This window comes from Strix aluco, chromosome 26 (genome assembly GCF_031877795.1).
Source record: "Strix aluco isolate bStrAlu1 chromosome 26, bStrAlu1.hap1, whole genome shotgun sequence".
NCBI classification, from domain to species: Eukaryota; Metazoa; Chordata; class Aves; order Strigiformes; family Strigidae; genus Strix; species Strix aluco.
The window spans coordinates 2054663-2070228 of NC_133956.1; the positions used below are offsets into that span (position 1 = coordinate 2054663).

Here is a 15566-nt window from a genome sequence, read left to right on the forward strand (position 1 = left end):
GAAGAAAACTTGCAGGAATATTTTTGTACTCTTGCTTTTCTTTCCATTTGTACTTAGTTCTCGGTAAGCTGAGGTGATAGGTTGTTACATGACTGCGTGTTCAGTTGCAGACCATCTGTAGTCGAAGATGCAAACGTCTGTCCATTTATCTTCTGAATGTGGGAACATGTCATGGTTCAGCCTTCTCCCGACCCTGCTATCCTTTTTAGACCGTTAGCTTTTTTGGCTCAGCCTGAGCACTCACTGCTGGAGTCTTCTTTTCAGTGCTGTGTCATTAAATTCCATGAATTTTCACCTCCTGCAGACTAATCACTTTAGTGCTTGTGCTTCATGTTTGGAATTATCCTGTATTTTAATAGAATAGATCCTGTAGTTTGGCATGAATTTGAATTCTTATTTTATATTAAAAATTACGTAAGCCCCACTCGCTGCTAAGAAAACAGACTGTATTTGAAGCACAAGAGTTTTGATAGTCCTCATGGAAGTGACATAAAGGTGATTCCAAAATTATCCTGTAGGTCTGTAGAAAAGAGAACAGTTTGTTCTACATGCTGTCAGAAATTGTTGTATGTACGTTTTTCAGAGTGTCCTGGATGGAGATCCAGGTCCCAGACTCTCCCAAAATTAAATTTCCAGACATTTTGTTACGTATTTTTTTTGATTTTGTAAACTAACACAGAGGAACCTTTATGCTAATTAAAATGTCTTACAAGCATTGACCTGGCTTTTATCCTGTTCCTCCCACTCAACCTCTCATCCTATATAATTAGACCAGCCTTGCAGGAACATATAGTGGGCAGAAAATGAGTTTGTGGTAGCATATTCCTTATAGTAATCTCATTAGCAGTTGTGCTGTTGTGAATACATGACCAAGTTGTCCGTCCGTGCTTTCTTGATGTATCCTAAACCGTCTTGGAGCATCTTTATCTGTTGTTGTCTTAATGATGGCACATGCATGTTGGTGTCCTCCTGAGCTGGCAGCCTCAGCTGACTGGTAGGTAAGAAAGTTAGTGGAAACAAAAACTTAATGGAAGTTAGTTTTCTTGTTCTAGCTATGTAATTATGTATGAGCAGATTCTCAGTGGGCAAACTAGCTGTAATTTTTATATTGTACAGAAAAATCTATGTTGCTGAAAGTGCATTGGACCAAAGCACAACAACGCCTGGTGCAGCTTGAGTGTACAGAGATGATAGCCATTAATTCTCCCCGGAAATTTTTTGTTTCAGGCTATAGTGCTGAAAGTAAACAAGTGACTTGGATTAAAAAAAGGGCTATAACAATCTTTTGTTTAGAAATGAAATTAAAATGAAAACTTTTTAGAGCTTGAAAAAGTGTGGTGTTACTCTTTTGAGACCGTAGGTTGCCATGAAAGCACACAGGCTGTGCTACCCCCTAAACAGATCTATTTTTATGGCATTTCTGGCACAAGTGAAAAGTCCATTATCAGAAATCCCATGAGAACTAATGCTAAATAGATTTCCAGCCTGGCTGACCAGTCCCCTGAGCCACAGGTAATGCCTAAATGATGCTTTGAACATATAAAATATTATAGAAATGCCACATGTTGTTAAGCTTTCTGTTATGTCTCTGTACTGTGGAATATATCCAATTTCACTGGAGCCTCGGGTAGCTTTCCAGTGCTAGTAAACTTTGTCATGGCTGGAATTCTACTGGACAGCAGTCTGTAATCCTAGCAAGAGCAAAACTGACTGCTCGTCCGCCTGTGCCAACCCCTCAAGGGACGATGGGCCAACCCCTGCTGGGGCTCCTTATTCTGGTTCCAGATCTCCTTGGAGCTCCTCAGTGGGACCAGCAGGAGCTGCTTTGGCAGCAGGGGGGACTGGGGGGAGTGAAAGGAGCTGAGGAAAAATTGTGAGTTGAGTGAGGTTTGAAGCCTTTGATCAAGAGAATAGATTTTCTGATTGGAGGCAAAGATCTGAGAGGACTTAGTTTATCTGGTGGAAATGGTCCTTTTTGGAAGAATTTGGGTACAGTGATTTGGAAAGGAGGGTGGGGGTTATTGGGTGAAAGCGCTTGGCTAGCCTGTGGAGCAAAAACTCGTTAAGAACTAATAGCATTAATTTGTCTTTGAAAGATGAGAAATTGAGGTGGGATGAGGTTGAATGGCAGGTGTAATCCTGTAACTGAGAAAGTATGTTTATCCTTGCTTATGAAATGCCTTTTTTCCTTTATTCTTTAGTTGTTTAATCCATATATTAGGCCTCTGTTGGTAACAAGTCATGGAACAAGACAACCCATGATGTATTGGTACTGTCACAGGCTGTAAGCCTTGCTCCAGGGGCTGCCTTCCCAAAATACCGGGGTTATAAGAAGGGAGATGCATCTTTTGCCTCTGTGGGAATTGCCTCGTGAAGCTGGAAAGAAATGTGCTGTAGGACAGTAGCAGTTTCTTTCTGGTCTTCTAATGCGTGATGTTGGTTTCCTCCTGTCTTGTGGCACAACAGCTTCCCTGATTTCAGTAAAACCTTTCAGCGTTTACAGAAGCAGGTGGGTGGATGTCTTCAAACATCACTAAAAGTTTTCCAATTACTCGGCTGTAAGGGAGGGAAGGTGTGCAGTACAGCATCTCTCTTGTGGTCGCAGCAGTGTGGAGTCTCTCATTTCAACACTGTTTACAAGACGCTGAAGCTGTCTGGAAAGCATCAAGTGTTGCCGTGTACAAATCTGCACTTAAAAGACGCTCTAGTGGAGGCTAACAAAAGCGTTTGCAGTGGGGAGTTCATTACTGAAAGGTTACTTATATAACTTTCTCCCTCCTTTGTGGCATGCCTGTAACTTTTATAAAGTAAATCATATCCTGAATGTCTTTTATGATGTCAGCAGGAGACAGGACTGAGAAATGGCCGTAATCCTGAATGTGCGGCACTCGAGTCCAGCAGTTGCTTTGTGCTTTGTAAGAATGGGAAGGTTTAATCTCCAACCAAAGTAGCCTTTCTCTCCTACTGCTCTGATCTTTAGCTTGCATAAGCCACCGCCTGCTGTGCTGCTTTGGAATTTATTTAATAGCTCAGTTGTTTGGACATGATTAAAAATATAATGAATGGAATGAAGCAGTAATAAGATGAACAGCTCATAAAGGGTTTTGGTCTAAAAATACCTGTTTTGACTCAGCTAGTATAGTGAAGGCTGTGGTGGCAGTCACAGAAAAATCCACTGCATGAATCTCTTACAAGCTTTAGTGAGCTATTGCTGGGTGCGAGGTGTACGTGTTACCTTCTCTAGTTTATATTTTACAATGGGCCCTATTTTTTTTCCGCTCAAGCATTGCTTTGACTTCCTAGCATTTTCCCTCTGAGTGCCTGATGCATAGCTCCAGAGAAAAGAGGTTTGACTCATTTTAGATTGAATTGCATGTCGAACAGGTGCTGTGTAAATTCTTCCTTCCAGTGTGAGAGTTGAAGGGGTTGAACTTCCATGCTTTGCCTGGATGTGCTTTGACTGTTTGAAGGGTTCAGGAGCTGAAGACTGTTTAGATTAAGATTTAGTGTTTTCATAATAGGAAATGTTCAAGGCATAAACTGGTAGTCACAAAAGCTGGGTATTTTTCTCTTCTGTTGTAGACAGGTTAAGGAAATTGTCTGTAATAAACAGATCTTGTTCTTTCATCTTCCTCTGAGCACCTGCAGTAGAGAATGCCAGGGTGGGTAGGTGAGTGTCTCTACTTCCCGTACTCTCTATCTGAAGTTCACATAGGGTTTGCATCTTTGCCTGCAGGGAGGGTAGACTTGTGCTGCATATAAACAGTGTGATTCAAGTAGCAGGGAAAAATGGAACTGGAAGAAATTATTTTTGAGTTGTTTCATGTTGAATGCTCAGTGGAATGCGCCTTTTTTTTCTCCTTGTTATTTGCATATGGGAACCTAACATGGTATTTTTGTGGTTACATTTGAATTCTTTCAATATGATCTTTCTCAGTGTAGAGTTGTATTATCAAAGCCAAAACATTCAGCTTTAATGTTAGTGATGTGAAATTTAAGCAACGCTTAGGTTTCCCTCATGTAGTGGAACAAGATTCAGGCCAGTTCTGAGATCTTGAGGTATCTTCCAAGCTCAGTCCCAGTCCTTTCTCTTTCCATTAATGGTCTCCAAGTGTCCTTTAAGGCAAATCTGTATCCTGTTTCCATGACAATATTTATACAATAGATGTCTTTCTTGTAACATGTATATATGGATTTTTCATTTGTAGCATCTCTTTGCATCAATTCCTGGTATATTTAAGGTGTCCTTGAAGTACCTGGACCATTGTACTCTTCTAGTTAGAACTGAAATGAGCATTTCTGGATAGATACAGACCTAACCTTTGAGTAAAGCTTCACAGTATCTTGTCTGGGGAGAGAAGAGTGAATGAGGTGAATTTCTTCCATTTTGCTGATGAGTAAAATGGATGGACAGGAACATTCATTGTGTGCTGGGTGGTCTCTCCAGGTTTCCCTGCATCCCCCATTTTCTTTTCTTCAACTTGAAGATGGGTTTTGTTTGGGAGAACTGGAGCTGTGTACTCATGCTAATGGTTGTGGTAACAGCTCTCAGATTTTTTTCACCCATGAAGGGTGGCCAGCAGCCACTCTAGTTGTGGAAGTGCGAAGTGGGTGGCTGGACATTTCTCCCTCCCTCTCCAATACACATGTCAGTGCCAAGGTCTTGAAAGTGGACATGAGTAATCCACACTGGCAGGCAGGCTGCAAGAGTCCCTGCAGGGCCTGTCTTCCAACTGGCCTGGCAGCACAGGAGAGGTGCACAGTGCAGCTCAGCCATGTCTTGGCTAAAAGGTGTGTGAAATTACACCCACGTCCTTCAAGTCACGTGCTCAGGAGTGACAGGCAAGTCCCTTCTAACTGAAATTCAAGATGTTTACTTCAAGTGGCTAGTCTTCATGTCACTCAAAGAAAATCTCTGGAGGAATGCAGGGCGTGGTTATTTGTTAATGTGCGATGGGCTGGCGGGTCTGGAAGCAGTGGGTGCTCTCCTGTTTGCAGTGACCCCGGGACCGCAGGAGGGCTCTGCTGCAGACCCCCCTCGAAGCAGGAGTGGTGACCAACACTAGATCAGGTCGTCTGTGCTTTTGTTTGAATCTTGAGGATCTCCAAGGACAGCGATTCTGCAGAGTCTCTGGGAAGCCTGTTAGCATGTTTTGCTTCCCTTCTACTGAAGGGTATTTTCTTGACATTCGCTCTGAACTCTAAAGTTATGTTTTTGACTGTTGCCTTTCTGTTTTGTTTTTTTTTTAAACTAGTCTTACGGGCATTTCCCCTTTCACCTTCCCTGCCTGCCTTAAGCTTAGCTTGCATAAATGTGCTTTTAATGTCCATTAAATAGGATGTTTGAAAATCAGATGTGTGAAAGAAAAGATGGGGCAGGTCTGAGTACCCAGATCCACAACATCTACCTTTGAGTAACAGACAAGGATTTAAAAGCAGCGTAAGGTCCTTGAAATCAGAATAAGCTCTTGCTTCTGGATATATTCAGGCATTGAGGAGCTCCCATGTGGGGCTCAAAACTTGTTCTCCAACATGAGTGCATGTTATTGCGTAGCTTGCAAAATTACGCTTGTGGCAAAATTTGCAAGATAGGCACCTGTGAATTTAGGAGATAGGACTGAGCTCTAGGCATGTTTTTATGACATAATTAGATCATTTCAGCTTTGTTTTCAGTGAGGAGGATAAAATTACCTTCTAGATTTTTTTGATCAGTTATGACCGCAGATTAATAATGAATCTCTAGTGCCGGAAGCAGAAGACTTGCTAATTGCTACGGCAGCTCAGTGAACTCTCTCATGGCACCATCCTTGAAATGTATTTGCTTTCTGATTATTGATATGAAGTGTCTGCACTCTGAGCTCAGCATTCTTGGTTGCTTTTACTATTGACCATTCTACTCAACAGTGTAATATTTCACCTTTCCTGTTCTCAAGGCCGTTCCCTCACAAACTGTGTGATATCACTGATTAGTTCATGTACTGCTCTGTAAGGTTGATGTCCCAGTTAGTTATGTTGATAGTATTGGCCATCATGTGGTATCAAGTAGCCAAGCTTCCTAAAGAAGCTACAGAAAAGATAACTGTAAGAGGGGAATAAATTATAAAGGCAGTTGAAAAATGAAAACAAACTAGCCAGACCTTATGTAGTTTGAGTGGAAGCTGAACCAACTGGAAGCTGTGAATTACGGGAGTTTCTGGGCCCACCTCTGAGGAAATGGGTTATTCATGGTTTAACCTCAGTACCATTGTGAGCAAACTCAGTCTGTCTTGTTTGGGAGGATGGTGGGCTGCTGCTCGAGCAGGAGAGTGGTGTGTGTGACCCCCGCTGCCCCTCCAAAGGCTTCTGAAAGCCGGGAGTGAGGAGTAGGAAGGATGTGTGGAGCCACTAGTAGAAAGGAAATGGAGCTGCCCGTGCTGCTGGTGTGAAGGCTCGGCAGGTCTGTGTGTCTGGGCACAGGGATCACACAGTGCTGCAGGTGAGACCTCAGGAGCACCAACAGCGCTGGGTTCCCAGTGGCTCCGGCCTCGGCAGGGGCTGCTGCTGCCCTGCCCTCAGATACCCGCTGCTCCAGAGAAGTGGCTGCAAAAACTAGGAGTGATATGTTGTGGCGAATGCCCTTCCTCTGCTGTGAAATATTTATTAAAACAGATGTAGCTGGCTACAATCTCTGTTTCTGGGTAATCAGCCAATAGCTAGAGAAGATCAATAAGCAGATGAACAATGTGGTCTCTAAAGTTGGAAGTGGCTTTTTTTAACAGAACAAAGAGCGTTCCCTGTCCAGGGACACTCTCCAGCAAAACGCAGAGCGGATCAACACTGGCACCCAGTGTCTAGATAGAATCAGTTCAAATCTGGGTTTCTAGATCTGACACCATTTTTTCACACTGACACCTTGGTTTTCGGTCCTGATGTCTACAACGGAGTGAGGTGCTTAATCTGATATGGCAGCTGAACTCTCAGGGGCTGCAGTTTTAATTCTACTTTCGTTTGGTTCCTGCAGTTGTCTTCTGGTGCTGATAACCACTGCAGTATTGCTTTTCTTGGCTTGTCTTTTATGTTACAAAAAGATGCAGGTCTTTGTTCCCTTGGAATGGTTAACCTTAGTTCAGTGAGGAAGAGAGAAAACAAATGTAGAACCACCCTCCTCCCTGGGGAATTTTTTTCAAGTTACTCTGCAGCTGTTAAATGCCAGTTCAATGAAGCCTTTAAACATACACTTAAATCCATTCCTGCTAGGCAAAACACTTAACCACATACTTTAAATTAAGCTGGTGTTCAAGTGTCGTTGCCCTGAAAAGCAGCAGGACTAGAGCATGTTCACAAAGATAAGCACATTCTCAAGTGCCTTGCTGATTAGGCTCCTGATGCAGGAGAGCATCCCAGGTTGGGATGGCATGTGAGGAGCACCGCTTCTGGAAACGAAGCATCTGCTGATGTCCAAGTATCTGCTGGCATGACGTTGCTCTTCAGGGCCCAGGAAAGGACTTTTGTAGCCAGGCTTCAGTATCTCTATCTTCAGTCTAGCCAGGCTTTGTCTACGGTGCTCAGCAAGTAATGATGCTTATTTGAAAGTATAAATTATGAGTAGCATACAGTCCCAAAAGTTAAGGATTCCTGCTCACTGCATCTCTGAAGATATGCAGGATTGTTGCCGTATCTCCCATGATCTTACTGCTTTCATATTTTGAATCTTTTGCTATTTCTGTACTGGGATGACTAAATCAAATCTAAAGTAATCCTCTCTCAGCTTGCGTGGTACTCTTGGAAGATGCACTGAAGTTGCTGTAGCACATTGCAGGAAGGTAAATTGAAAACTGAAAATGAATTTCCAAAAAAGCCCTAGAACTACTACCACAAAGAAGATGGATGATGAACCATTCTGGTCTGTTATTATCCAGAAGTAACTATCTGGCTGGTTTTTAGTGAACAAAGAAATATTAGAGGGAAAAAATAGTTTCCATTTAGCTTTATCTCTGTTGCCTGTACTGGAAATGAATCATGACATAAAAAAGGACAAAATGAAATGAAAAAGATAGCATTTATTTCTTTTTCTGTAGCACACGCTGGACACTTATTCTGAAGGTTAAAACTCTTCTGAACTAAAACAGATTGCACTGAACCAGTGGTGAAAGATGTTAGAGAGTCATGGAGTATCCCTGTGGTACTTGGCCCAAAAGTTACGGACGAAGAGGGGGAGAGACTTGGTCTGTGTGGATCTCCCCCTCCCACTAGAGTTCACATTTGTGCTGGCCCAAGGTGTGCTGTCCATGTTGTGCATGGGTGTTTCGGCTAATTTTTGAAACTGTGATGGAAGTCTTAGAAATATTCTCCGTAAAGAATCTGTTTCTCTCTTTGAATCTCTAGGAAGGTAACAAATACAGTGCAGATTGTCTTTGAAGTGAAATGCTGCTCTGCCCAGCTCTGCTGCTCGGGGTCTCTAGCAGAAGAGACCTTTCAGTTGATTCCCTTGGATGTCTCGACTTCCAACCCCCACTAGATTCAGGAAGTGCAGGAAAATGGCAAGAAGGGTTAAAAGAGCATAATTAAGATTAGTTTGGAAAGGAGTGTGCAGAGATGACTGAGCCAAGTAGTTTAGGTCAATGATTTTGTTATTTTGCTTGGTCTATGTAGCATCCTTTCATTGGGATTTATAAATTATTCCTGCTGTAATAACTGTATGCAGGAGCTATAAGTGCCTGTTCTGGCATGGCTTGCTTGCTTTCTTTTCTTTTTTATTAGGAATGAAAATTAGTTGGGAATGAGGAGATAATGTATGGCCTCATATCATAAAAGTTGCACTCCTTGATAAGATTTCAAGGTTAGAACAATGATAGCATTGAAATATCTGTCGTAAACTACCACAGATAATTCAAGCAATAAAAATGCTTCTTTTAGCTATGTAAATAGGGTAATAGACTGGAATGCAGTATCTAGATGTATTAAATGTTGGGGTTATTTTATATTCGAACAATATAAACAGAGAAAATGGAGCTGAAGATTAATTTGAATAGGAGATGGGGAAGATTTCTCTTTGGGATGGTGAGCAAGCCTAGGGATGGATTTGAATTTGCTTTGTTTGAAAGTACCTGAATTGGTAAAGTAGCTCAAATGTATCAATGTGATGACCAAGAAGAGAAGCATCTCCCAGCTTTTTTTTTTGTTTTCATTTTCTTCTGACAAAAAGAGCCATGGGGTTTTAGGAAAGGCTGGTGTAATTAGGCTGAATGCGTTCTTTTGGTGAGATGCTGTCCAAGGATGTCTTGAGTCACATCTAATGACTTAAAAACTACTAATTAATTTCAAATGAACTGGAACAAGGAGGCACTGCTTGACAAGTACTAGGATTTGAGAGCTACTGATCTTGAAAACTTCCAGTGTAGTGATCCAGGGCAAGGGGGTGAGAAAAGTTGGGAACAGCCTGGTGAGCCTGTTGAAAAGGGGTAAAAATTAGTCAGTGAATGGTATGAAGCTTCTGATGCAGATCAGCAATTCTGGTAGCTCTGTAGCTGCTCTTTGGCAGCTCACAGGAGTGGATGGTGGAAACATCTCAAATCTGTTGTTCCCGCTTCTGATTTGTTCGGTTCATTTTCAAGCAACAGACTGTGAAATCTGAGAAACCTCTGGTCTTGCACCGTCAGATCTGGCTCCATGAGGCGAAGCATCTTTATAGCTCTATAAAAGCTGAGTAGCACCCAAGGTCTTGGATGGGTGGAGCCTGTGCAGTTTCCAAAGGATGGGACAAAATGGGCCCAAACAGAATGGCAAGAGACAATTAAAAAAAGCAGAGAAAGTTTGGAGCAGAAGGGAGTTGAGTTGAGCAGAGGTTGGTCTTGGGCCCTACAGGTTTCTTTTTGACAATAAGTGGATTTGAAGGATAGATTGAAAACTGCAGAAAGTGGGAGAGTTCCAGGTTTGGTGGGTTTATTCCTGACTGATGTTTTCCATGTCCTGACACTTCGTAGTTTCTTGCTGAAAAGGTGCCATTTCTGCCTTGTTCTCAGATCATCCTATCTCATGTTACAGTTGTAGCTCTCACCTAATCTCCTTTCCAGAGGTTCTGGTCTGGTGCTACTGGTGTGTCTGATGGCAAGTAACACCATGATGATGGTTCCTCTATTGTGTCATCTCGGGGAGTGAGGTCTCCAGGGCAGTATATCTGAATAGTGCTTGGGACAGTGATGTCTGAGGTATGTTGAGGAGCTCTCCAGGTGCAACTGCAATAAAATAATCCTATTTCCTTTCCTCTGTCATAAAATAAGATAACGGTTTGGCAGCTGTTCAAATCAAGACAAATAAAATAAACTGCTCTAAATTCATCATGGAAAGAAGCAGACTTAGCTACAAAATGACTAACAGGACCTTCTATTCATCTGTACAAATCTGGTCTGTGGCTGCATTCATTTCCATACAATCACTGGAAAATATTATGTTGATTGCTTGGAACAAAGCTTTTATAGGGAGGAAAAAAAATCCATGCTACTAATCTACAGTGGAATTGGTAAATGGGTAAGACAAAGCTTTAATAATATTATTCTGTGCGACATCTGATGTAAATAATACAGTTCTATTAATCTCTCAAGCAATCAGAGAGTCTGGCTGTTAGAGGCAGCCAAGTATGAGCAATAATATTATCTCTTCTTGGGAATGTTGGAGTAGAATCACAAATCCATTGCTGTGAAAGCAGTTGCTACACCAGCTCAGGGAGTTACACTCAGCAGCGAAACAAAGGCACAGACTTCCTGTGCCGAGAGAACTGGTCGGGGGCTTACAACGACATCTCCGGACTCTGCACCCCAGCTGTTCGGACCCCACTTGCAATCTGCTGCTGGGGTTTTGTGAAGCTCTGCGTTCTCAGGAAGCACACTCATAGTGTCCTTTGACTCTTCTCCAGCCCTCTGCCATGCAAGGTGTGCTGCTTCAGCTCGTGTTCGGGGCTGACCAAAATCATCTTCTGCACAAGTGCCGCAAGGGCATGACTGACAGCAGATCCTCCTACAGGCAGCTCTGCTGCTTATGCCAAACCCAGCTCTGGATGTAGCACCGGGCTCTTTGAAGCAGATCTTTTGGTCCACGAGGCAGCAATTTGAAGTGTTTGTCTTCTGCAGGTGTGCATTAGTGTGTTTTGGTGTTTTTTTTTTTTCTCAATTCAAAATAATCAATGCTTATCAGTTCCTGCAGCAACCCCACTGAATCCAAAGTGATCAAGGAGTTAATGTTGCCTCCCCCAAAAAGCATATGTACATTGTCCTGTAGTTTATATTAGATAAGGCAGCCAAATGAAGCAGAATTTTTAAATGAGATCCTGTTTTTCAGGTATGATTTTAAGGTACAGTGCAGGTTAAGGTTGTCTGATTCTTCACAGTTCATTAAGTAGAGAGCAGCTAGTCTTAGAGATTGACTTTTAAAAATGATAGATTTTTATTTATAGCAAAGTTCTAGTCATTAATTTTAAAGGATGGAAGCATAAAAGTAGGAATGGGTTCATTTTTTTAAAAAAGTGACATTGATAATTTAATTAAATTGGGGTTTTGAGTATCATTACAGAATATGAAACATTAGTTCTACACTGCTTTTCAGCCCATCTGATGTATTTGATAGCATCCCCCCACTTACAAAACCTGCATGGTCATGAATATTTCTATGTGAAAGTTGCTGCTGAACTTCCCAGCTCCAGGCACTCTGTGGAAGGATATAAATAGTATTTTGTGGGAGGGAGCAAGGGGAAGAAATCTTGTCTGTCAGAGCTGGTACCTGGCCCCCCACTGCTGCGTGGGGAGGCTGGAGCCAGGGCCGTGTCCCCGGGGTGCTGGCTGCGCTCTTCTGGGGCTCCGGGAGGGGCTGCTCCTCTGCACACAGATGTGGGCAGAGCTTGCAGTCACAGCAGGGGAAAAAAAAAGAAGCTGAAGCAGTGCAGCAGTCGAGGTGTACGTGGCATTAAAATTAATCAAGTTTAAGGTGGAAAGGTTGCATTTAATCTGGAATTGGGTTAACTAGAAAACAAGGTGGTCTGTCTGGATGCAGGAAGCTTAATCCTATATTCATTACAGATTAGTCTTTCATTTCCCTCGCTGTGAGGGATAGTGTCTGCTGTGGAAGCCCTCCTCGCATGCCTGCGCGCTGCTCCACAGGGGCAGGAGGCCCATGGTGGAGGCAGAGCAGGGAAGGGTCAAACCCTGCTCTGAAAGCGCTGTCCTGCGGCAGGACAAAGGTACCATCTTTGCATCGGTTAGCGTTAGGGATTTATGTTTCATTTCATGTGCTTACACAGTTTTGGTTGTGTTCTGTTCTGCTGCATTCCATGTATACTAGCATATCATTTTCCTTTTAATCTTCCTCTTTTCCTTGGCAGAGCTGCAGACTAAACCTCCCTTTGCTCGTAGAAATTAATCTGGTTTTGTTCATGCCCCAGACAAAATTGTTTCCAGTGATAAACCATCACTCAGCTTTGAATGACCATGTTTTCCTTCCTCTGATGTTTCAGCCTTAATGAAAAAGAACTATAATACAAGATACTGCACAAGGGCCTGATTCAAATTTGATTAAGTCATTCCTCAGTCTTGGTTGTCTTCACTGGGTTTTATATTGAGCTCTAAACCCATGATTTGAGTGGATGTTTTTGGAGGGGTTTATGGAAACCGGTGGAGTTTTATTTAAATTCTTTGAAACTGCTGCACAGAGGCATTGGGTAAGGATTTACTAGCATTTTAGCTGCAACTTCTCCATTTTATATTCAAGTATACTTGTTTCTTTTGCAAACTTGTGGGACTATATTTTGCCTTCAGTGGAGCTGGGTTTAACTGTATTGTTCAGAGTCTGGTTTGATGCATATGTGTGAAATCTGGATTAAACATACAGTGTAAGGAAGCATAAATCCTGGTGGGCTGAAATGTTGCTCTTTTTGTCTAGGCAATAGTTGCTAATTACAGGTTTTGCTGTCTTCTGTGTGGTTCGAAGGGATAATGCAACTCCACTTAAGTTGCAGGGGCCTTCGAGGTGCCCGGCGAAGGTCTGTTGAGAAACGTTATTTCAGATGGGAATGTAATCCCTGGATTCTGATCAACTGCAGTCGTGTTAAGTAGAACTGCAGGGGAGCGTAGGGAAGGGGGATGCTTTGGTTTAGAAACTGGTAAAACTGGTCAGGAAAGAGTGGCTCTTGTTTCTGATTCAATAGCTTGGGGAGTGATTTTTTGCTTCCTTATGTATACTCTGTAGAAATGGTACTTAACTGTACCCGGCCTAATGAATTCTGGGGCAGTCCAGTAGGGTAAGTTTTGTGGTTATTTGCCCTTTACATTTTAAGTGATACATTTACTTTGAGATGAGCCTTCCCTCTGAGTTCTTCACCTGACAGCTCTGTCACAATGCACTGTCCCTAACCAGAAGCAACTCTCTTTGACAGTTCTACCAAGTCATACCTGCGGAAATCCGGGAAGGCTGCAGAACGGGATTCAGCAAGGGACAACGTTCAGCATCGGGGACAAAGTGAGATACAGCTGTAATCCCGGCTTCTTTTTGGAAGGACACGCGTTGCTCACGTGCCATGCCAATTCGGAAAACAGTGCCTCCTGGGATTTTCCTCTCCCCTTCTGCAGAGGTAAAGTGCCCTCTCTTCATCTGGAACAAGCCACAGTTGAAACAGGATTTAATGAGCTATTTGGGCTTGGGAAAAACTTCATGGACTGTAAGCTTGATTTAAAAGACTTGAAACTAAACATGATGTAGTTAATATTGAGGTTCCTTTTTATTGGATTCCTTAAAGCTGCCAGGGTTTGGGTGACTAATAGGAAGGTTATGAAGTGCTCAAAATATTCAAAATGCTGCACAGCTAGTTTAACTTCAATTTCTTTGTCTGAAGTGGAGGGGAAAAAAAAAAGCAGGAGTATTATCCATGAGATAAGGCACCTACCCAAGACCATGGAGGTTTTCTAGACCAAACACTAGAAAACAAGACTGGATTTTCTGCTTTCTGCAATGTCAAGCTGGCTTCCCTCGTGGCACGTTCCACAGTGGTTCTGGTGCTTTGCCTGTGAGGAAGTGGAATGTGTGCGGAGTGCTGATGTGCTGTGGGTTGCTGGCAGTGGGGCGGGCAGCCTCAGACAGGGGTAAAATACGGGAGCTAAAATCCAGCCTTTGCTTGAAAAGGTTGGCCAGCTTTCCTGCAAGCCCTTTTGGGGTAGGGAAATGTAGATTCCTTCATCAGAATAGAGAGCTGCTTGCTAATTCTCTGGGGCCACAAGAGACTAGAGAGAATCTGTAAATATACAAGTGTCTGTGTTGTTACACCAAAACACTTGCTGCTGCTTTGAAGTTTTTTCCCCTCGATTCCTTGTGTATTTCAGGAGAGCATCTTATATTGATTCTTTTTATTGACTCTGCTTGTGCAATCAATCAGCAGTTCTAAGCTGTAGCATAAATCTTGAATTTAAAGTGAGCAAATATTGTTTGCTTGATAGTAATATGTGCTACTTGCTGTATATCTTCTATGCTTACCTACTGGTTTGGGTCCAAGGGCATCATACTGCTGAAGGAGTGGTTCATACAGCAAACGGACACTGGAGAGGAATAGCCATCATGGCCATTTTAGTATTATCAGTTATGATTCTTTGCTCTTCCTTTGAATTAGGACTTTCATGGTAACCTTTTTTAATTTTTTTTTTTCTAATTTCGCTGAAAGTGTGTGCAGGAAAAACATTCACTGAAACTCAGCTTTAAGAGTATGCAAGGCAATACCCTTTTTAGAGGAGAAGGAAACTACCTGCATCAATGGACCAGTGTTCCCTTCAGCCTGACAGCATTTTCTTCCTTTGGAGGGGGGCAGTACCTTCTCCTTGCCCTGCTGTTATTCAGACATTTGTGTAGTAGATCCCAATAAGGGAAGGATTAACTTCTCGACTTTTAACACCTGTTGAGGTGAGGGTTGGCATCGTTGTAATTTTTGTGATCCCTGCCGCAGATGGAGTAAAAGACTATTTTTGCACTGTCAAACTCACTTTTAATTTTAACGCTACTGTTTCAATCTCGAATCCAGCAATGGTGATGGCATCTGATATACCTGGGAATGGAGGAATATTCAATTCTATAGTGGTTGCATCAGTGCTGTGTGAATTGCTCTGACGGCAGCAAAGTATGTGCTTGTTCAGGTGCACTTGTGTAGAAACGTGCCTGCAGGTTGCTGGAGGTAGCCACTCCTTTTTATAGATGTGGTCCTGGTCCTTCAAGACTTTACTTCAAGTAAAACTTCCAAGGCATTTTTTGGAGGCAGGAACCAGAAATCTTCTTGTGTAACATTTATATCTGTTCCAGGAAAGTAGAAAGTAGCAAAGACAGTCTGCAAATTGACTTGCTGAATTTGAAAACCAGCTGCACTCCTTCTACCATAAGTAGGCTTTCAGCAGTCAGACGTTCATGCTTGGCTGATAAACTGGTGATACAGACTTAAGTTGTAGCAAGGGGCAAATAGATTTGCATACTAACGAACAGGTTTATGCCTTCTTCTGCAGCGAAAATAATGTTTTCAAAACTGATGCCTGAAGGCAAATATGTATTTCCTTGAGAGAGAAGAGATA

At 42.5% G+C, this 15566-nt stretch overlaps 1 protein-coding gene across 1 annotated transcript in view; it reads left to right on the forward strand.

Annotated features, from left to right (window-relative positions):
* CSMD2 (CUB and Sushi multiple domains 2) overlaps positions 1–15566 on the forward strand; it is a 305966-nt gene that overhangs the window by 65951 nt on the left and 224449 nt on the right. The window contains 1 exon segment of the mRNA XM_074850802.1: positions 13400–13594. Within this exon segment, the coding sequence (XP_074706903.1) occupies positions 13400–13594 (195 nt within the window).